Source organism: Strix uralensis, chromosome 9 (genome assembly GCF_047716275.1).
Source record: "Strix uralensis isolate ZFMK-TIS-50842 chromosome 9, bStrUra1, whole genome shotgun sequence".
NCBI classification, from domain to species: Eukaryota; Metazoa; Chordata; class Aves; order Strigiformes; family Strigidae; genus Strix; species Strix uralensis.
The window spans coordinates 15,433,025-15,457,104 of record NC_133980.1 but is presented as its reverse complement, the minus strand read 5'-3'; the positions used below and the strand labels follow the sequence as shown (position 1 = coordinate 15,457,104).

The 24,080-nt window shown below is 35.8% G+C and overlaps 1 protein-coding gene across 20 annotated transcripts in view; it reads right to left on the bottom strand.

Annotated features, from left to right (window-relative positions):
* DLG1 (discs large MAGUK scaffold protein 1) overlaps positions 1-24,080 on the bottom strand; it is a 169,302-nt gene that overhangs the window by 16,234 nt on the left and 128,988 nt on the right. For 9 of the 20 annotated variants that reach the window (XM_074877519.1, XM_074877503.1, XM_074877507.1 and 6 more), the window contains 4 exons: positions 14,436-14,550; positions 7,929-8,105; positions 7,091-7,160; positions 1,486-1,585 (listed from right to left, as the gene is read on the bottom strand). In XM_074877519.1, the coding sequence (XP_074733620.1) occupies positions 1,486-1,585; positions 7,091-7,160; positions 7,929-8,105; positions 14,436-14,550 (462 nt within the window). Of the gene's footprint in view, positions 1-746; positions 781-1,485; positions 1,586-7,090; positions 7,161-7,928; positions 8,106-14,435; positions 14,551-24,080 lie in introns of all 20 variants that reach the window. The other 11 variants (XM_074877506.1, XM_074877520.1, XM_074877505.1 and 8 more) reach the window with 2 other exon arrangements.

Sequence of the window (24,080 nt, the reverse complement as noted above, 5' to 3'; positions counted from 1 at the left end):
CCATAAATGCATAACCATATATGTGTTTAATATCTGTGATGAAAACAAGGTCTTGACTTTTTTTTTATTTGTCATTTCAGTACAGTGGTGGTATCTGTGTACACAAACAGATCTGTTAAGAGTAATCAAACTTTTGAATCTTACTGTATTTAGTTAACATTTCTTCAAGAAATACAATAAATGCTTATGTGTCTCCTCTATTAGCTACCCCTTTACACGGTCTAAAAGCATCATAAGAGTTCAGATAAGGCAGACAGCAAAACTCCCATGGCATTTGTTAAGCAAAGTTTTTTGTTTAAGTAGCTGTAAACATCAGTCACCTAGAGAGACGACTGAAAACTGTAACTAATTAAAGCATTACAGTAATGGTTGTACTATTACTGTAAAAAGCCATAGGTTATTTTTAAATAAATAAAAACACAAAGACAGGATAGAAGTGACATTAAAAAAAAAAATCACCAAATTCAAAAACATGGTACTATTAAGGACAAACAAGTAAGCGCTGGTAAGCTTCTGAACAACAACAAAAAAATCTAATGTGATAGTCACATGAACTTAAAGTGACATGTTCCTGAAAGCAAAAAACCCCAGAACATTGCAAACTAGAAAAAGCTTATGAAACATTTTTAGTGTCAACCTCCTCATGCCAGTAGAGCACCAGTCTCAAAGAGATCTGTTAAAAAAAAAAATAGTAGTAATTTTTCAGATGGAGGTTAAAATAACTTGGGAGTATTTTGATCACTTACTCAGGCCTTTTGATCCTATGTCGTCAGGGACCTCCTGCAGAGTAGTCCCCAGAGGGCAAGCAATAAAAAGACAATCACAAAGAAAATAATTGTCAGTAATATATAAAATTGGCGCTACGACAGGAGACAGTTCCCAGAACATCACAGGGGAGGATAAGTCTATAGGATTTGACCTCACTGGCACATGAAGTGTAATCAGTGATGCAAATGGCAGAGAATGCAGTTTATAGCAGACCTGGTCTGAATTAGCAAACTTCTGCAACTGCTTTTTGAGAAGACACTTTTTTTTGTTTTTTAGTGCTGACAACAACGATGAAAATCAAAGTAACCTCTCTTCATTGGGAAAACCAAATTAGAATGAATGACTTCGAAGAAGCCGGTCTAAAGAGACTGATTAGAGAAGCTGGTAAACTCCGTTATACTTTCTTTGCTGCTGTGCCTTCTCCTCCACATCAGAAATGAGGAATCATCACTGGAAGGCTTTTACCTCCTCCAGTTACGTACACACTGTTACTCAACAGTATTACCCAGTTTATTCCAAACTGGGATACTCTTGTGTTAAATTTTACTTTAACAGCAAACAAACAGTTGCACTGATTTTGTAGATTGGTTTGTCATTAGCACCTCAAGTTTGTTAGCCTGTTGCAGCTCATGAAACTGTCTCCATGGTAACACCCTACTGCAATCTAGCAGGCCCTTCTACATGTGCTTTGCTCTCCATCGAATGCCACATACTTACGGTCAATATCACTGGTTTCCTGCTCACTCTGGTCCTTGTTCTTGTAGAAGGGAAATTTTCGGGAAAAGAGGTTCTTTTTACGCTTGTCATTGAATGACTGCTGAAGAAGAGAAGGAGGGGCAAAACAAAGGATGTCTAATGTCTGTGTGAACAAAGGCCCAGACCAGCAGCTTTGTGGAAGCTGACTCCTATAACCACATTATGCAGTGCATATTTCAGTTTAACACTATCTTCTCAGCTCATTATAAAATGGAGATTGGGATCATGGCTTTGCTCACACCATATTTCACAAGTTTGTTACAGAGAGAACTGTCAGGCTGGTTCATCCTATATGGCGTGACCTGTATTTCATAAATTTAGGCTTGCTGGGAGTGTAAAAAGATGTGAAAAACTAGGCTGCTATAAGGTGGCCAAACCATAATGAACTTAAAGCCAATTAAATCACTGATGTTATCTAATATAGTGTTTACAGTATTTTTAAAAAATGCTGAGGCTTTACACCGCTTTTGCAAACAGCTGACATCATAACGGCACACCAGAATTATTTGCCAGTGTTACCCATTTGCAAAGGCAAACACTGTAAATACTGTGGTGACAACTGCTAAATAACATATTATACAGTAAAGAAAAATGGAAGTTAAAAGCTGGTGTTGTACTGAATGCTCTTACGATAAAACTAAGTAACAGTGAAATAGGAAAAAAGGAAAAAAGAAATGTGTCTAGTTAACATATCCAAACAATAAAACCCCCTCAAACCTGTGTTTGTTTCAATCTTTCACAATTGCAATTCATTGCAAGTTCACTGAAAGAGATTACTTCAGTCTACATAATTTTGCATCCCAATACCAAGATTAACTTTCAAAAGATCATAGAACACCAGGTTGGAAGGGACCTCAAGGGTCATCAGGTCCAACCTTTCCTGGCAAAAGCACGGTCTAGACAAGATGGCCCAGCACCCTGTCCAGATGAATCTGGAAAGTGTCCAATGTTGGGGAATCCACCACTTCCCTGGGGAGGTAATTTCAATGGCTGATTGTTCTCACTGTGAAAAATTTTCTTTTTGTGTCCAATCGGAATCTCCCCAGGAGTAACTTGTACCCACTACCTGTCTTTTCCATGTGACTCCTTGTAAAAAGGGAGTCTCCACTTTCTTTGTAGTCACCCTTTAAATACTGGGACATGGTGATAAGGTCTCCCCTAAACTTTCTTTTCTCAAGGCTGAACAAACCCAATTCTCTCAGCCTTTTCTCACATGGCAGGCTTCCCAGTCTTTTGAGATACAAACTCATTTCATTTGTTTACTGTGGCAATTATTTTTTCAAGGGTGCATTTATAGAGAATTACCACATGAAAAATCCTGTTTGTCCGAGGATCACGTTCAGCAACTTTTGACATTAACTGCTTATGTTGCTTAAGAACTTCTGCATCTCAGTTGCTGCAAAAATTTCTGGAGTTATCTACATAGACATATACATATCCACCCACTTGAATATAAACTATTATTGTGCTCCTTTTCTAAGTGATGGAGAGCATCAGTGTATTTTCATTCATATACAGGCATGTCTACAGATGTAATTAACACAGATTTTAGTAATATCTGCCATGTATTCTGCTGAAGACATTATGTGACTACAGCACCTTTGATTTACTGTTCTAAGTCAATTAAAAAAACTCAATATATAAATAAATCAGTAACATTTTTTGTGCAATTATGCCCAGAACTAGAAAACAGCTAACTTGAAGCCAGCTGAAATTTCTTTTCATAAAGTGAACCATCTGACATGAAATTTGCCATGTGTTTGTCATTTGGTTTGCAGAAACTCTATTACGGGAAGGATGGCAAAAGTGAGAAAATGCCCAACTTGATTTTGAGACCCTGCATGGGGGGACTGTTTATTTCTAAGCCAAGCTTTCTAAGATAAGCTAAACCAAGCAGAGCCCACGTGCAGCAGGAAGTAATAAAACTTCCACAGAACCATTCTTTAAAAATTGCTTTAAAAAAAAAAAATTCAATTCATACATTAAAAACTCTATTAACAGATACTTCTAAAATTTGGAGCATGTTAACTTTTAAGTAATTGTCTTCAGCTCATCTTCCTCTAATATATACAATACAGTTGCAAAAAGATATATTATCTTTTCTACCAGCATTAAGTATGGAATGAAATACAGTAACAACTAGGGATCAAATAGGACAAAGTTTTTTCTAACGGTAAGCCACCTTTTTTGGTACAGTTACAAAACTAGCATTTGGCCTTCCTAAAGTGAATGCCTATAGTGCAACACAAAAAGCTGCATCCTGCTACAGTACCAGTACTAACAATCCTTCTGGCCATCTGTTTTAATACAGACTTGCTTGGCAGTATCAGATACTGAAACATCCAGTGATATTTTCCTTAACATTGTTTAAAAAAATTACTTAAAATTACCAGGTGTTAAAGAGGCACATGGTACCAAGGGAGCACAATCAGCAACATTGAGCTCTGGAAATAGCAATACTGTGTTAAGTGGGAAATCCATAAAACCTTTAATTGGCTGGCATCTGTGTTCGAGTAAAACTGTCATTCCACTGTAGGAACTGGTAAATTATAAACCTGACATATGGACAAAAGAACTGGTTTCAGGCCAATCATATGCTTGCAGGAACCATAGTGGGAATGGGCAAGGTTTAGGTTATGGTCTTCCTGACCTCCTTTACCTGAAGTCAGCAAGTCATCGCAATTGATTTCTCATAACCAGAAAGGTTACTGTAATCTACAGAACAAGGGCAACAAAGAAATATGCCCAGAGGTGATCTTTGCTGAGTATACTGAAAAATACTGTAGAATTAATTTCAAAAAATGGAAGCCTCACATCTATGTAATTGTTCACTTCAGACAAGTCCCTCAGTTTGGGCAAAAGAATAGGGGAAACAAATGTAACAAAGTTAAAATGTTGCAGTTTAACCGAGCTGGTGAGACTCTGCGATTTGTATAGTTAATATGAGTGGCTTATTTGTTCTACTTCATAAAATGTAATTAGGTTCTTCATTTTAGTTTTGAAAATATTTCATGACAAAAATTATTTTAACTTTCTGTACAGTACATCACTGAACTAATATCAAATTTTATATACTGCATGTATAATGGTCAGAGTCAGTTCCATTGCCAAAAAAAAAAAAGAGAAAATAAAGGTAATATTATACTGATTTTGCATAAAAGATTAGCCAAAAGATTATTTTTAAAAGATACCATGATTATAAAAAGCTAGAGAGAATTGCTTATTAGTTGAAAATGAATAGTAATTGTATTAAATTTTTCATAAGCCCACTGCAAATCATAAACAGGCATCATAAGCAAGAATATATTAAAACAGAAGCAGCACAGAAAGTGAGATAAATGTGCATATGAAAGGAACAAACAAGAAAAAAAATCTAACCATTTCTGCTCCAGATTTTTTAGCGTTCCTTAAAATGAAAGGAACATGGATTTCAATGTTTGTTATCACTAGGGTTATTAAGTTTTTAATCTAGAAATTTTGAAGAATTGTAGAAAGTTGGCATTTCTCCTGTCCATGGAGTATGATCATATGGAGACACAGGAAGGCACACAGTCCATGAGGACATGTATGGTGCGGTGCACACAACTTACTGGGAAAAATATCATCATGACAAATACAGGAAGAATACTTCAAGGAGAAATTGTAACATTAAAACATTTACAGCTGAAGCAAAAGATTGTGAACAGTGTAAGTGTGTTTGCAAAATGAAATGTTACTAAAGAAAAAGAACTGCAGTTCTGTATCAATGGCAAGCGTAGTTGCTTTTCCACTCAGTATTTCATGCATGTTGTTGGTGCTATGCTAGTACACAGTGACTGTGCACTAATTATGCTATTATCAAAATGCTACTTCTAATACATCGTTAATTAACTGTTTGCAGTTTATGGGTAGACAAACTACAAAACCATGCAATTATCTTTCAAAGAACATGTAACATTTGGAAAATTATTTCATGTAATTAAAATAGTCTAAACTATCGAAGCCATTTTCTTTATGTGACTTCTAAAAAGTGAACTCAAATTATAAAAATGATCAGGTTAAAAATTACCACATCAGTTTATAATATTTTATTCCAATACCAAAATATGAATGCACCAAAACAGAAAAAAACCTGCTAATCTAGTAAATCCTCAAGGTAGTACTGCAATCATTCATCAGAAAATAACTAGACTTATTGATTTCCTTTTAAACAAATACTTATGGAAATAAACATGACATTTTCTTCATTAATAAGCTAAACTGAAAACTGTGACATATAGCAGAGGGATGTACATACGGATTTGACAGTCTTTAAAGTATAAAGTCCTACACTATCAGGATAAAGTATTGAAGCTTTAATACTGTATAAATGTGATTTTTGAAGTTATGAAAACATAGTAACTGAAATAAATGACTGAAAAGAATCTTTGGGATTTACCATAATGACTGAGTAATGTTGCAACATTAGTGCTATTGAAAAAAATAATCACTATTTAAGAAATAGCTTCCCTCAGATGCTTAAAGCACGTTTCAGATTTTTAAAAATGACACTATATTATTACTTTAGAAGGCTCTTAGATCTAAAATGCATATACCTAATTCTTGAAATTACTGGTTATATAATATTGGTAGAAATAGTAAGGTTATGAAATTGTTTCTCAAATTTCAAAACCACCAAAACATTGCAAAAAACCTCACTCTCCAAAAAAAAAAAAAATTGGCTGCTGTACCATTATTAAATTGCTGTAATTTCAGCTACAAACATTCCTATTACTACCTAAGCAGCTACATTGCTTTCCTGCCACTCATTCCCATCACGTGTACTGGGTCAGGCATTGCATATTGTGCAGTAAACTACACCAAGGGACTGACTAAAATTAAATCCAAGATTTCTTTTGGATTGGGTTCTTTTTCATCTACATTGGCTACTTTACACTATTTGAGTCCAGCCATATCTGTATTTGCGCCAACGGAGAGGGCGGTCAGAAAAAACAGCTGAGAGATGGAGACTGATTCTGGTCAGCAACGGCTCTAGTCTTGAGTTTTTGTTGGCCTATGCCCTTGCAAGAAATTCTTTAAAGCTTCTACATCCGTAAGTGTAACAAAGAAGCTACTTTATGCTGTCTGGGTAACTGTGTACATTGTAAAACCTCATTTCATCATAGGGACCCTTTACTTCCTTGTTTCCTAGAGGCATTAAAAAACCTTAAAGAAAAAAAAGTTTTACTGTTTCTGAAAATTGGTAGTAAGCCCCATCCCATAAAAAAAGAGTCCAGGTGTACAATCCGTACTAAAGGACTAAACTGCTTTATAAACAGCACTTGCAGAGCTGTTAAAAATGGCGTTACTCAATTAGTATCTACAACTCCTGTTACATTATAGCATTAATGATATATATTTCTACACTAATTCTTTAAACAATTTGCAGTGTTTTGGCAATTAAACTTTGCTTTGGTGCTCTGAATTATTTTCTGTTTGACAGAATTGAATCTTTTCACTAAAATTTGAAACTGAGTCTGCATTCATAAACCACTGAAAAACATTACCATTCACAATGTCAGGTGTAATTAGCACTTCATTAACTCACCCCTTTATCTCCTCTTGTTTTGGAATTGAATTTCACTGTCTTTAAACGGGCTCGTTCTTTTTTCTCAACTCTACCACAAAAACATACACAAAAACGGACAATCAGCAAAATTCCAGAACTTGAAGTTACTACTTGTTACAATGTAAGCATATAGATGTACCTTTGGTGGTACAGATTTTTATTGCTGATGACACCTGCAGAAAATGGAAGCCTGCTAATGGCAAAGTGTATTGGGAAAGTAGGGTTTTGTTTCTCAAGTGATGAGCTGTGAGGGTATTGGAGTGTTTTGTGATTATATAGGTTCAATAAATCCAGAGGGCGCAAACAGAAAACACGACATAGTGCATGAACAGCCTCAATTATGAGTCAACAGCAGATATTAAAATTCAGAGCACTCAATCTATTATTGGGGTCTCTAGTATGCCAACAAATACCTTGTCTCCGTTTACTCTGGCCACCAAAGAAAGATTTGCCAGTTTTCCACGTTCTGGGTAGAAGGAATTCATGACAGTGTCATGATTTGAATTAAATTCACTTTACACCTTTTCATAGATAAGTGGAGTAATGTTATTAAACCCATAACTTGCTTACAGTGAGAACAGAGTAATGTACTTGAACCACCTTTATCAACTTCAGCACACAACTAATGCTAAAGAGGATTTTAACAAACTTCTCACTGAGTTAGTCAGAATCCCACTAGAGGTTATTTCTTTTAAAAAAACCTAACAAGTGGCTGATGTGATACAGAATTACAAAGAGCAAAGCATATGCAATACATGTATTAATCATATCAGATGTTTAACAGCAGACATCTCAAAGTCAATAAAATATGACATACCTGCGTTTGCTTGGGATAACTCCAATTTCATCACTTTCTCCATCTGGAGTTACCTGCCGTGCTTGCCACCATTCATCATCAGAAGCATTAATGACATGGAGAATATCGCCAAATTTGAAGTTCAACCCTTGACTTGGAAGGCCGCTATCTTTAGTCTTGTCATAATCAAAAAGAGCTCTACATTGAAAAGAAAAAATTAAAGATAGAAAAAGCAAGAAAAAAATAGGGGAGCATGAAAGCACAAAATATGAAGCAAGCTGCCTGCGTTGGTCATAAATGATTGCATCATTCTGACAGTTGCTTAAAACAAGAATGCTGAATGCTTTCTCTCTCTCATATGTATCCACACACACTTGTAAATTTTAATGAATGAGAACAAACTTAATCCAGAGCAAAACTCTAATGCTTTATAAAAGGTCCACATAAGATACCTCCTGCCATTCCGAAAGTACTTTGCATAGAGCAAGTTACATATCAGCCTAGCATAAAAAAGGCAAGCAAGTATTTGAAGCATACAGCCCTGTCGAAAGTTCTGTAATGTACATTGGTTTATATCAAGTTATAAATTGGAATTATTTTAGTAACTAAAAGTTACTGTCTGTCTTTAAAATGAAAGTCAGTATCTTGCTCACAGGGTTGCAGGGAGAAAAAAAAAAGCAGCAACTTAGAAATATGATCTGACCACAACTTTGCTACTGGAGCACCCAAAGGCAAAGAACCTTATGCACATTCTTTTGGAAAATTCCCAACCGTTTCAAGAGAATGTCATCCTTTTTTCTAAGGTAGGCCTGTTTTCAAATAGGCACTGGCAATACCCGAACATCAGCTTCAGTGCTGGCTACAGTTTTATTAACATTCCCTCTGCCAGCAAGGTCAGTTTATGCAAGCCCACTATTATCCACACCCACATTCATGCCTGCTTTGTACCAACTCCTTTCCCCTTTCTTGCTTATGAAAGCACAGTTGTCTGGAAAGGCACATGGTGCACCACACTGCAGAGCTGATCTGGGTTAAAATTAATTTCTTTTCTCCCTGTTGGTTCATTTTATATCTGGATCTGCTCCCTGAGGAGCTGAAGAGACCTGCAGTATGTTTCTCCCAGCACAAAGAAGGGTTTATGTGGAAATGAATGATAACTGGAGCCTCTTACCAAATTTTAAGAGATACTCCTAAGATTATGCCTTATAAAGGACTCCTATCTTACATTTGAAAAAGGTGTATGAACCTCACCTATGTAAAGTGAGATGTGCCTGTATTACACAGGCTAAAAAATTCTCAACTTTATTTCATCTGCAAGCTCATGTTTGTCAGTGATGTACATTCTAAATGATACCCTACCCTGATTTAGAGACTTAGTACTAAGTCCATCACAAAGTAGCATCAATCAATTACAATGTGATGATTTAAAATGGTGTGCTTTTCCTTGTCCAAATTCAGTTCATTTATTCATCCCAAACAATAGTCTTATGTACCTTTTTCTGCTAGATTTTTAATGTCTCCGAATTTTTTTGACCCATGTAAGCACCTGTAGGTCATAACTGCTCCAAAATGTATTTTAGCTTTGTGAATTTTGCCTTTCTAAAGCACTGAGTGTATTACTTTGGGTTTGAACTGTTATTTTATTTGTTCGTAACCAATGACAAATTGCTTACATGGAAAAAAATTCAAAATTTTCTGTCAGATCAATTAATCTTTAGCATAAGGTCTACCGCAAAATGAGAGTTGTTTAAGACACCATGCCTTTCTTGGGCCATAAAAAGCATCAAAAACTTTTCATACAGGGCTAAAGGTTTTAATAAATATTGCTAAAATGTCTAGAACAAGACACAAATTTTAAAATGGCTTAGAAATATTTACTCTCATGATAAACAAAGCCTATATTTAAATATGCAATGCTTTTAATTTATTAAATTTATAATAAAATTTTGGCTTTCAATTTTGAAAGAGCTTGAAGGTTGAAATACCACCTTCCTGCAGTAGTGCAACCTCCACTATAACATCTTTCAGTTTAATTCCATAACATACTTGAGAATACTGATTCTTTTAAAAAAATCAGAATTCTTATTTTCTTTGAAATAACCCAAATACTGCAGGTAAGAAACATATACACCTAGTAGTTATTACTCCAGATCTATTCTGCACATATTTGTTCAAGAAGCAGTCTGGACAAATATTCCATATCTCAAAATAAACTGCACACAATCCATTATGCACTTTTAATGCAGATTCAAGTTGTATACATTTTCACTGAATTAATTAAATGCATAATGAAATTTATTTTCTGAGAATTCTTGTTAGCATGCAAGCAATGATCTCTACCAGCACTACTTTTAACTTCTAAGTTTTAGTTTGAATATAAACTTATATGAGCAGTGAGCTGGGCCTAACAGCATTAACACATGTATATTTGTTCTCATGCAGACAACACACAAGAGTGAAATGGAAGCACAAATGGATAAAAAAATATATTATCAACATGTGCTCTTCAAACTAGATAAATGTTACACAGAATAGGTTTTGCACAATGAAAAGCAGTTTCATCAAATACTTTTCCTCTGTTGAAGTCACTTCAAGAAAAATAATTTTATTGGGGAAAAAAGTCAAAGCTGACAGAGACACTTTTATAGTAAGATGAATTAGGGCGTCACACAGTAGTGACAAAACTATGCAGCTAAAATTTATAGGAACACCAGGAACTGGTAACGATCAAATGAGCCAAAAAGCAAACAGAACTAACAAAAAGCTCTTGCGATTCCAACTGATTAACATGGCTTTTCCTGTATGCCTGGCAAGTCATCCAACAACAACTCATTTCACAGCCAAGATGACATATTTATCTACAGAGTGGTGCATAAAAAATCTCTTTTATTAACTCCCTCTATGGAGACTTACATTTTACAGAGAAAGCACCGAGTCCTCCCTTTCATTTCACCTTGTATTACTCAGCAACTAAACAGCACTAAAAAAGGTAACTGGGTTCCTTCTTTTACAAGTCTACAGAAACTGAAGTCAAGTCACATGTCTCATGAGTGTTCATGCTTCAAAGCCAAAAATTTAATTGCTGTACAGTCAACAGTGCCAAATTCTCCAGAATGTCTTTTTACCTGGCCAAACTCATTACTTTCAATATCATAGGCTGCTTATCAAGTTTTACTGAAACATTTCTTCTTTTAGGGTACTCTTGCTGAACAAAGCAACAAGGAATTCCTGCAGCAAAAGCATCTCCGTGTATTATTTCATGAAACATGAAATAATCTTACCACTTCAGAACAAATGAAGGTAGCTTATAAAGGAGGTTCTCTTTTTCTCCCTCAGTTTTTGGGAAAGCTGTTTGAAACTAGATGTTTCAAACTAGAATAACATAGGCCTGCCAAATTAAAATCCTGCAGGCACGTACACTTTTCAGGCCTAGTGCTAATGCCAGATCTTATTTTTCAGTGGATTTAGTTAAAACTTCCTAATGATTTCAAAACTGTAAAGTTTCTTCCACTTGGTTATGCAACCATTTTCTGCTCTGATTCAAGCAGAAATCAGCACCATTGTTTGAATTTGAAATGTATCATGCTGTCAGAAAAATGCACAGAGGTAAAAGTAATTTTCATTTTTGAATTCTATGCATATTGCACAGACTGAGACTTGGCATACAAGATGAGATAAAGCATGGAACAAAATTTACTCCCTCTCAACATAGTATCATAGAAACTTGGTACCATGAAGGCATCTCACCTATTCACATGTGGGTTTTGAATCTACAGATGAAGGAGAAGAGCGTACAGATATAGCTCAGATGCAAAACCAGAAACTATGTATGAGAGAATCTCTCTCCTCTTAGAATAAAGATCAAAAGAAATATAAAGCAAAAATAAGAGAAGGCCATTAAAACAGTACATCCTAATTAGTAGGGAGGAGAGAGAGAATTAGATGTTCAAACGAAGAGTTAGCTGCTGCTGAATTGCTGTATTTGTATTGCCCTACAAGGACTGTTATATTGCTACTCATCATATACTGATATACATACAATTAAGAAGAAAAATCTGCCATTTTACTTCACACTGTATTTTCAGGCACACAATTGTCTTTTCCTTAATATTACATAACATGCCCAAAATGCTGTTTACAGGCAGACTATTCATAAAGATATCAAGCTTCAGTTATGGGAACACAATGCTGTATCTGTTTTCATTTGCCATTTTGTTACCATGATTTTGAGAAATCACCAGAGATTATTATTTTTAGAGTATTTTTATTTGATAGGCTTTCTACAATTATGGTTGAATGCCTATAAACATTTTACTGTTAGATTTACCATTCAATTCAGCATTACATTATGTAACTGGAGTCCTTTAAGGCATATACAAAATCAAATATTACACAAAAAAGATAGCTTCGGTTACTAAAATTAGCTTTGAAATGGTACAATTTAAAGTAGAGAATGATCATGCTAGAGTGACTTATAATAAGGAATAAGCTGGATAACTAACACATTCTGTCAGTATCTAGCAAGATGTGAAAAGTTTCATAAAACTTACTTCAGTGAGGTCAAAATTACATCAGAAACCAGACAGAACAGATGTGAACCCATCCTGTGTATACCAAGTTGCCTACCGGTCTTTGGCATCTTTTGGTGTGATGACAAGAGTAGATCTCAAAAGCCCTAGCAGCACCCTCTGTTAAGAGATGTGGGTGGAAAAGTACTTTTCCTGAGGAATTTTTGCATTTTAGATTTTTGTTATGACTTATAACAAAGCTGATTACCTAGTCTCAAAAACCTTTCTTGGAAAGTCTCCACAAAGCTTCTGCCAACAACCTGGAGAAGGCTGCATTTTCTGCAGCAGCCGGCAAAGTCAAGAGCTCACCCTTAGTCACTTACAGATAACAACTTCCAACAGTGGAATAAAAGCTACATAAACACAAAATGCTTGTCAGTAGCTTAAAATACCAGACCAATGTGTGAACATGAGCATAAGCGGTTTAGAACCTAATCAGACTATAGCTAACCAAGCAAAATAAAAGCATTTAGAATTGTTTAGGCTTAGTTATATGATGATGGCTAAAGCAATAAATTTTGGGATTATGGAAAGGAAGATGTCACCACAATATCCTTATGTACACCTACCTCCGGAAATTCTAAGACATGGATAACTGATATCAAGTACTTACCCTTAGGCATTTATCCTTAGAGATTTAAATTTTGACCCCCAAAAATATTTAAGGCAGACAAAGTACAGAAAAAAAAAGAACAAGATCAGCTCTGCAAAAACGGAGTTCAGATAAAGCTACTAAAATAACTGGTCAAAACATAAGGGCTACATGTTATAGTCAATCTAACAGAAGCCCTGTATGACTAATTTGCTACATTTGTTTCTAAGTCTTCAGAAATAGATTGCAAAGTACTGAGACTTTTCTGAGCATAGATGCAGTTACTCAGGTAACTGCCTTGTGTAAGACTTGCTTCCTTTCCCGTAGCTCAACAGATAGAGCACCATCAACAACACAGTATCTGCTTCAGATGGGAAAAGTCAATAGCACCCAAGCCTAGGCTTTAGCAGGTATACCAGTGGGGTCCCACAACATTTTAAACCAAGTCTAACCCAAGCACCAGCACTACTGAAGTCTCACCTGCCCTACTAAGATGTTCTGGCCCCTGCCAAGAGGCTACTGCTGGCCCTTATTCCGTCCAGAGATGAACTGGTTCGGGGAACTCAAAAATCAATTCATTTTTAAAAATGGAATCCTTTCACCCACATTCCATTCTTGAAGCATTATGCTTTATCAGTATATGATAACTGATGCTGGGAGTTAGTTGGCACATTAATGAGCTGCACCTTGCCATAATTTCCCAGTGAAACTACCTATTTTGTTAAATGGTTCATGCTTTTATATTTCCACTTCCTTTTAGCCTCCTTTATGTTTAATTCTATGTGAATAAATTAATGAAGACTGCTCAGTTCATTTGCATTGATGCATTTGCTCTCTTGGTTACCATGGAAATTATTCTATAACAAATGCTATTGGATATAGAAATAAGATTTCTTAATACAAGCTGAGAATACAGCTCAAGTAACCTGAAGGAAAGAAGATGGAAATCTGTCAAAGCTTAAGGGAGACTATAAATCTGAACTCAAGAACTGAACAAGAGAAAATATGAAGACTACTGTCACAGAAACACAAACTGAATTAAGCAAGCTGTTAAGACTTCACACACACTGACTTAAAGAATAAATATGTTTTTGCTGAAGTATTATCATCTCAGAGGCAGGACAAAAAGCAAGTAATAGCACCACTCTTCAAAGTTCACATAGGGTTCTTGGTGCTATTACTTCTTTTTCAGCTCTATTACATTAATCAATTGAAATTAAGCTTTATTTTTAATATACTTTGCATATAAATATCAATTTGTTAAGTTTAATAATGAGTAAATAATTACACAAAAAAGAAAATACAGAAATACTAAGTATACAGAAAAGCAGAAAAACACAGTAGAAATACTGTGAAAAAGACCATTACCTGACATAGAGGGATCTCTTCTGGCTGGTTCGCAAAGATCCTGATCCTGAACTAATGCTACTGTTCATCATCTGTTCCCGTAAATCATGTATTTTAGCTTCAAATCGACTGTATTCTGTAAGAAAGGGAGGCACTGCAATTAATTTCCCCTGAACTTCCACAATTAAATTACTCACAAAAAATGCCAAAAATCTCAGAGAGCAAGCATTTCTTACAGCTTTTTCAATACAAGAAAAACACTCTCACAAACGCCAACATTTTTATTAAGCCCTGTATTCTGTAATTAAAAGCTATGATAAACTTTACATTTATCAACATTCACTGAAATAAAATCTGAAATAACTGTGATTAGCCAAAACTAATAAACAAGTTATTCTTAAAATTTTCATGGGTTTAATTTATAGTTCACAGTAACTTTTTTTTTCTAATTAACAGAAACATTTTTATTAATAACTTTTTCTATAATAAAAAGACTGATACAGATAAATTTTAACCCATGACAAAAAGAAAACTTCGGAACATACATGTGAAATATATATGTTTATAATCAAGAACTATATACTTTGAAATTTTAAATGTTAAGAAATGGGAATGAAAAGTGTCTGTACTTTTAGATTACTGGTCTTGAACTAGATAAAGAATTTAGCACTACAAGGTGGGAAATACGCAAAACATCTTCTGAATAAGACAGTGTTCCCATGGGAGCTGAGGAAAGGAAAAAAAAAAATCCAGAATTCTGGCATGAATCTCAATCCACTTGTAAATGGCATTAGAGAGTCAAACAACCTCTACAGAATTATGTACAATGTTAATCCTGGGAAAACGGATTGTGTTCTTAAGCAGCACTGTGTACTAATAAAACTAAGCTAAATGCATTTGATTTTAGCTACAGGGGCAGACAGTAAAACAGTAATAGCTTCTTCTGGACAAACATTTCCTGAAGCAGGGTACTTACATGCTGTCAGAATAAAATATAAACTCTAAGCAAGTAAATTTTTCCTTCCGTTGAATAGTTTGGATTTCAGGATCAACAGATGCACTTGTAAAAAACCTTCCTAGTTAAAGGAATGTTCTGCAGCCACCACCTTCACTGGGAGACCACATGATGCCAGACTATAACAAGTCAACACTGGGAGAGCCAGGGTGCGTGCAGGCAGCTGCTGAACTGGGTAATGTGTTGCTCTTCCTAGCTGCACCCTTATTCCCTGCGGGCATCAAATTCACTCAGGAAATGCAAGAGTGATAGAGAGGGCTCTAAAATGCAAAAATCTTGAGAACATCTCTAAACTAAGGTTCCTTCAACAGTCATCTAAATACTATGAATGATTTATCATATTACAGCCTGTAGCACTTTCTCCCCACACACTCATCAGACAGTGAGCACCGAGGCTTACAGACTACCCAGAGAAGAAGAAAGAAAATACTAAGTTACAGAAGAATATTCTGTGAACCAGTTTCTGGTATATCACTTCGTTCATCAAGGTTACTATAAATCTGATGCTCTAGCAATAGTAATTATAATTAACCCTATCCCGTTTATGATAATACGAAGAGTCTCTTAAATAACCCTGGCTTTTGTCCTTCAAAAACAAAAGCCAGTAGTTTTTAAGGTAGTATCTTAATTTTTAAAACAGCATCAAGTGCCTTTTTATAAATAAAGTCCACAAATAAAGCACTAAATCAGGCTGATGAGGTCATTTGACAAGAGATATAAAAACATTATTTCCACCACTACCAATACTAATAGCAAAAGAATTTAAGGTGACAGGATGGTAACCTTAAAGGAATGTGATAAAATTGTATTTTTTAGAAAGCAATATCCCTTAGGGAAGGACCCAGAAGCAGAGAGAGAATTGTCTACTCCTGCTGAGCTACTGCTGCACTGCATGACCTTGGGCGAGTCACCTTATTTTACTCATTTATACCTCTCATCTGTCTCTTGGGTGTTTGGGAAGATTAAAGCTCTAAACTTCAAACATTCTATCAGAATGGTAGCTGAGATTTCTGACATAAGAGATTTTTTTTACACCCCCTGTGTGAAAGCACGGAAAAGACCAGATAATCTTGTGCCACAGCCTATCCAGTACTGAAAATAGCCACAGTTCTTTGCAATAGCTACTGGAACAGTCTACAATTTTCTGTTAAGAAAGTATCATGTGTCTTCTGTGGCAAGAATCAGCTTTCCTCCTATGTAGCATGTAGTATGTAAGAGAGCTATCAGGGAAAGCTATTCCTTACTATCGCTTAACTCTACTTGATCCTATATATCATCTTCAGGTTGCTGGTCTTGCAGTTTCCTGGGGTAATTCATTTTTTCCAATCAGAACTCCTGGGAAGTAAGTGCTGAATGAGTGACAGGGACATCTGTAGGAGTAAGAAGGAGATTAAGAATAATTTCTACATAGAGGCTCTGCCATACCAATAAAGCAAGAAAGGAAACTAATGGGCTGGGATTGAGAAGGCTCTATGTTCAAAATGAAGGGGTGCCAAGAGACGTCATACTTAGGAAAAGCTTGAGCACTCTGGGCAGATGGAATCTGGTGAGTTCCTTTGATGTAAAGCAAGCTAAAAATTTGAGTTATATTCTCTTACAGAAGGTTCTGGGAGGAACAGGATGGATAGAAATCTCAAAATCATTGGATTTGGATCTGAAAAGTAGACAGGATTTTGGTTTTTATAAAAGAAAGCTTGGTATTTGATACAGTGATACTGAAACTAATGTTGGAGACAGAAAATAAGACAACAGCAGGACTCTTGATAGGATGAGAAAAGCAGTATCCATTCGGTACCCAAAGGATCAGCACCCATCTCCTGTTGACTAACTAGGCTTCATTCAACTTCAGCATTATAAAGTAAAGTGTGAGTGCTGCTAATCTGTCCATGGGAGTTTCTATTTCTATCTCTATGATTAAGAAGAGTTGGATATCAACTGTCTTTAGCACCTTCAATCTCTTATTAAACTGAAGAACACTGATGCCATCCGGTAGTTTATGAAATGTAGAAAAGTAGTTCCAGGATAGCAGTCAGAAGACTGTCCACAGCTCCTCCATCTTACATGCCCTACAAGAGGGGAACACCAATAGCCAACAGCTGGTAGCAGTACTGGACACTCGGATTCGAGATGCATATGTATCAAATGCAATCCATACAAAATGAAATTTTATTTGATTACAGAAGCACCAAAAAAACTACCTACACACATCTAAGTTTTTAATCAATCCCTGTAGTAATACCTTACTACTTATTAACTGCAGAAAAAAACAAACAAAAAGCAGCGAAGAAATTACGGAGAAGTAGCATCGAATTTACACTAATGGAAGACTTCATATAATGGGTGTACCAGGCATAGATGACTTTGTAAGAAACCCCTTAGCTAAAATAACATAAAAGCAGAAGTACCAGATAAAACCAAAAGCACAATCTTCGCTTAATGCTTGTCTCTCTCACTGACGAGAAAGCAAGTATTTAGGGATGACAACTAAGCAAGCAGAGAATACCTTCAAGTATTTTCAATATTTACAGAATTTCATTGTATGTTTAAATTACCTGTTTCATTCAGCTTATCATCACTAGATTCTCCCAAATGCTATAGCACTGTTTCCTTAACAATTCTTTTCTTTCTTATGGGGTATGTCCAATATTACATATATAATGTATGACAAAATGGATGATATTTTTCTCCCTAAATCACAGTGAACAGCACAATAGAATTCCACATGTCTAAGTGTGACCAAGTCATACAATGCACATATAAAAGCTTTTCTTAAAAAGTTTTATTTTGCCACTTCAACATTCCAGAAATTTGGAGCTGCAACAGGCACAGGGAACAAGATAAGAAGGACACTCTGCTTTCTTGGTTAAGAGGAAATGAAGAGGTTGGCCGAGAAGGAATATGATTGGTCTAATGTAATCGGATTAACCAAACAGAAAGGACATATGTTATTTAAATGAAAAAGCAAAACTGACTTTAACCCAAATGGAGTAGGCTGGTCACAGGAACTCCATCTACAAATACACTTCCAATTTCCACAGCCACCAAAACACTGAGATTCTGAAATATTATTGTAATTAGAACTATGGTGGCAGAAGAAACACAGACACACACACCCCCAGTGAAATTACATAACAAAACCACAGAATCCAAACCCTCAATCCTTTCACATAAGAATTTGACCAGGATTTGAAACCTGATGTATATGCAACAGCAGTGAATGGGACTTAACTCAGTATCTCTTCTAATGTTCTGAATTTTAGGAAAGCTGCTGATGCTATACATCAAATAAAGGGCAATAGGCAGCAAGACTAACACGAAATGCAATAAAATAAGAACATAACGGTATCAGTTCTTGGCTAGAATTTTCTCAAAGTTTCTAATAAGTTTAGGGGCAGGGAGGGAGTAGTACCTGCTATCATAACATAGAGCTTGAGGAAGTGCAAGCATCTGCTGCTTCAGTTCATGGCATTTATCCAACCGTACCCCACCATCACCAAAGAAAAAAAACCCCAAAGCCTACTCAGGTTTACACATAGTTAGTTGTTAAGAACATTGGATGGATACATCTGGGCTCAAGTTTAAACTTTAAAATTATACTGGATAAGCAGATGGTGCAAAACTAGAATAAACCTGCTCTATTTCATGTCTGCATGTATTGCACAGCAACAGACAAAAAGGGGTGGGGGGGGGGAAGATTAGGATATCCTGGAAGATTCCTTTGCTCCCAAGCTCTTAAAGTGATTTTGCCTAGAAAAAGTATTTTCAATGTCAACGTTTACATTAACAGAAATCAAAACTTCAGAGAAAGAGTCTGGGCAGTGAAACTCTCCTGGACTGCCTATCTGGTGGGCAACAAGAAGACAGTGATACACAGATACATGGTGAAAAGGCAGGGGAAGAGAAGAGAGTCCACAATGAAAATTAATTTGGTCTGGAACACATGTTCTAGCAAATGAGGCAAAAGAACAGAAGACTACGACAACGGATGTAAAATTCAGCAAACAGCACAGAAGGAAAAGCGACTCATAGAAGCATAGATGGGTGTACAGGGAACAGATGGCAACACAGCACCGAGCAGCAGAGATTCTTACATATACTGAACCCACGAAGAGCTGAAAAAGTTCACTTCAATTAAAAAAAGTATGCCCCTTGCTTCCCTCTTCCCATCTGTCTGTGGAAAGCCCTCCTTTATAGCAGGACCTATTGGATCTGTCAAAGCAGGACTCTTGCGCTGACAATTTTATATAACCACTGATTTATATTCTTTCCTCCACCCTCAGAATACTTGATTTTCCTTTTCATGGTACCTCCAAACAAACTGTGAAACGGAGCCTGGTAGTTAAGTTAGGATGGCCACCATCACATTGATCTTGCATTGACCTTCCATTTGTTTTCAATTCTAAGTTTGTGAGGCAGGACTGCCACAGCACGTAGATGACTCAAGTTGTATTTATGAGTTCTAGTCACATACTACTACCATCCCTTGATTATCTATACTAGTATTTGATAAATTCATAGGAACCATTCATATTTTGCACACCTTTTCTTGTTACAGACTGTAGTATATATTTCAGTTGGTAGAGGAAGTTGTTGTACTAAACATGTACTCCACCACTCAAAAACACTAGCAAAGAGGTTACCTATTAAAATGTATGGACCACAATAAAAACATCATAAATAATTTTTGAGGAGATATTGTTTCAGTGCTTGTCATTTTATATTAACATGACCTGAGAGAGAACACAATGCATTTCACATGCTATTGGTGGCTTCCACGCACTCTATGTGTAATGACCTTGTACCTCATTAATCACTTGAAAGACTAGGCCACGCAATTTCAAAACAGACAAGAAAAAATTGTATTTAGTTAAGAACACCTCCTGCAGAATCTGCAAAACTCAGAAAGAGACTAGGTCCAGTCACTGCTGAAGTGAATTCACCAAAAATGTTGTCGAAGGTTTACCACACATTCACAACCTGTAAAAGACTGAATTGCCCTTAAAGACAACACAGTTTTATTTATTATATTAAAGAGCAGGAGTGAGGTTTTAAAGGTTTAAAACATGTGTAAGCTGCCTTATAGTATCTATCAGGACTATATATAGCAGAACCCTTCTTCTAATCTTAATGGCACCTATTTTAAAGGTACTTTAATTGATTAATCTGGATTACTTGCAAACGAGTAGAACTAGGTACAAACCAAGCAGGAACAAAAGTTTAGAAGACTAAACACCACATACCCAAAACAGGGTAAACTTTTTAAAAATTATTTTTTAAGATTTTTTCATTTTATGAAATTGGGATGTACTGGTCTTTTAAACCACCTTTGGTTAAGACAATCCATGTTCTCAGCTAGAAAGCAAGGGAAACATCCTCTTGATACAGAACAAATACTGAAAACTGAATTTTGCAAAAGCATTATTGGCTTTCTGCAACTCCAGCTAGACTTTTACAAACAGAAGACTTATAACATATTTCAAGACAAATGCTCAAAAAATAATCTTAGCTTATACACATGGAAGTGCTTCCATTTCCCAGAGCTTACTTATTCTGTTTTAAATTCCACTAGAAAACAGTGCATAAATGGTCACAAACAGAAAAATTGGCCAAATACTGGCCATTGAAAGGTAAGCTCTAACAAAGCGTTTTTTGGGGTTTTTTTCCTTTTGACTCATTTGTTTTAAAGACGAGAATAAAAAATATGAAGTAGTCATACTTGGATCTTATTTTCAGTAGATGCATACGTTCCTTCAAAAAAAAAAAACAAACAAAAAACAACCCACATGAAAATCCACCTAAACAATCTGGCTAACCAAGTATGAGGAGTTTTGATTGAACTATGAATCTTGAATACATTTTGCAATGGAGAATCACTTATTTCTTTTAATAGAGCTGAAAGAAAAATGTGTGTTACCTACCTATATGAACAATATAAGTTCAGAAGAAGAGGTTTTACAAAAAATACCTTAAAATCTTCTCTTGAAGTTTTGGCTTCATCTTCTCCTAATCTTACACTGATCCACCCAGTCCCCCAAGAACATGGTCACTTACATCTTACTACTCTTTCAGAAAATAAGTGGATACATAGAGATGGACTTGAGCAACTGAATTACAAAGAGAAGACCAATGTAGATTCTAAATTCTAAATAACATGCAGCTGATAAGTCGCCTGAAAAAAAAAGACTGCTATACTAGTTAAAATTATAATTTGTCAGGTGGACCCTCCCTTAGGAAACTGCTGCCACACTTTTCTGTCATGACAGGGTTATCTGAATTTTGCTCCTGTTTTGGGGGAAGGGTTAGATGACTAATGAATGACTCCTGATGCCAATACATTTTGCCAGCTTTTTTTTTCAAGACCCTCCAAGAGCAGGCTTTACAGTTAATGTATATCTAATTGCAGTTAACATTACAGATATACTTAATTGCCCACTTCTGATCTAGTAGAATATAACTACAAAAAAACAATGTTTAATCCACAAAATTATATTCTATCCAATTTCAACCAAATATATTTTCATACTTATAATGTATTTCTTTGGGTACTTTTCTTATTTTTAAACACTTAAATGCACTCAAGCTATAAAACAGTTATGGTAGCCTACTGGCACCTCATACCTTTTCAGAATGACAAAACCTAACCTTCCAGAAATTCTGAATTTTGAGGTAACGTTACGTCATCCTCAAAAAACAAGAATGTTTCAAATGACCTTTTAATTCGAATGGACAGTCTCAAGAACTGAGACTCTCACATTCCTGTATCCCAACTACATAGCACGATCATAATTCTGACCATCTCTGAATCCCCACCCCCAGGAGATACATGTCTATCCAAATTGCCTAGAGCTTCCTCTCATTCTTCCACCTGAATATCACAGTTTTTCCTTGGCACCTTACGTCTGTTCAAAACCCAAAGAAGGAGATGGAAGTGTAGCACTGAGGTGTCTCTGCAGAGCCAGGGAACAACAGAAAAATGAAATGGCTCAGAAATCTCTACAAATTAAAATGGTTCATCAAAATGCTTTTGTGTACTGGAGAAACACCACTTTCTTTGAAACTGCTGCAGGTCATGGTTTCCAGCAAAACTCATGATAAAGCAAAATCCCTTTTTATGGATTGATGAATGATGTCTTGAAAGGAGATAGAAATTTGTACTACAAATGGGGGAACACAGAAAAGCTTCCAAATGAAGAGAAAACCAAGAATGACATCCTGACTTCCTCACCACACTTCTACAGGATAATTCCCATTTCCCAAACTTCTGCTCTTCTTCCACCATGGACACCTCTTCTACAGCATCCAGCCCCAGCAGGTTCAAACCCAGTGATCTCTGCAGCTAGGGAGATTTTGTATACACACACATGCGTGTGTACATACCACAGAAGTACGTACAAGTACAACCCAATAGGGGACTCGATAGCTTACAGAAGTAGCTCCTAGGAAAGTTGCAAGATAAAGCATAGAATCTACAAAGAGAAAGCATAAGTTAATTGACTACAGTTGTGGTATTACAGACGTGGTGCCTGATGCACAAGTCACCTTTGTAAGCAGGAGAATACCTTCACATTCCCTATTTGGCTTTTAGCTATCCCAAAGAGTGCTGGTAAGTTGCTGAAATCTGATTCAGTATAGTAGGAAACTTTTGTAAGGCATCCCTCAAATTTACTGAACACTGCTGGAAACTAAATGAATTCTCAGGCGGATATTTTTAGGAATAAGATTACATCTGTTTTCACCAGATTCTATAACCAAGGAACATTTTGGGACATTTAAGGGAAAAAAAGTCAGCGGTTATGTAATTTGAGGATGGATATTATAAAAGCAGTATCATTCAGCCATATTAGCCTACCACAAGTCCAGGAACTAGTGTTTGGATTAACCACTGATTTGAAGAGACAGACATGGAAAATTCAACCCTTTCCATCATAGGAGTTTTCCAAAGATAATTTTTTCTACAGCCTACTTGGGCTTTTCTACAAGAGAACTGTTTGCAGAAATTCTCTTTTCCCAAAAATCTGAGTAGAAATACAAATGGTGAATTTCTGATAGAGCTAATGTAGTAGGATGTAAAAAAACCCAAACTAGGATCCCTGACCACATCTATGAACATACAAACTGTCATATACAATTACAGGGAGTGAAATGAGCTGGTCCCAAGTGTCTTCCAAATGCTCCTATCATACTGAATCTATTTACCCAGTTATAATGAACCCTGATGGATGTCTAGAATCTCCTTGATCTGTCCTAGTTGTCAGCATCTTTTATAAAATCCTGCTGGATTTATAAATATAAATAAAATACATATGCAATACAAGCAGTTGTAACTGATGCTCTTCATCTTTATGAAGACATGTGAGAAACACCAGTGATGAACAACAACTTTATGAACTCTTCATTTTAATACTTAACTTTTTTTGAATGGCAAAAACAAAAAGTGGAGATACATATATACAAAATTTCCCAACTTAAATGAATCAAGTGAGGGAAAAGACGACCATCTGCAGCTATAATTTAGGAAGATGATCAAAGAACATATGCCCTTTTATCAAGTACACTCAGTCATATGGATGATATTTTCTATTTGGAAAATCAAATCTCAAACAGACTACTTTCCTATGATAATAAACAAACAGTAACCTTTAAGGAAATAT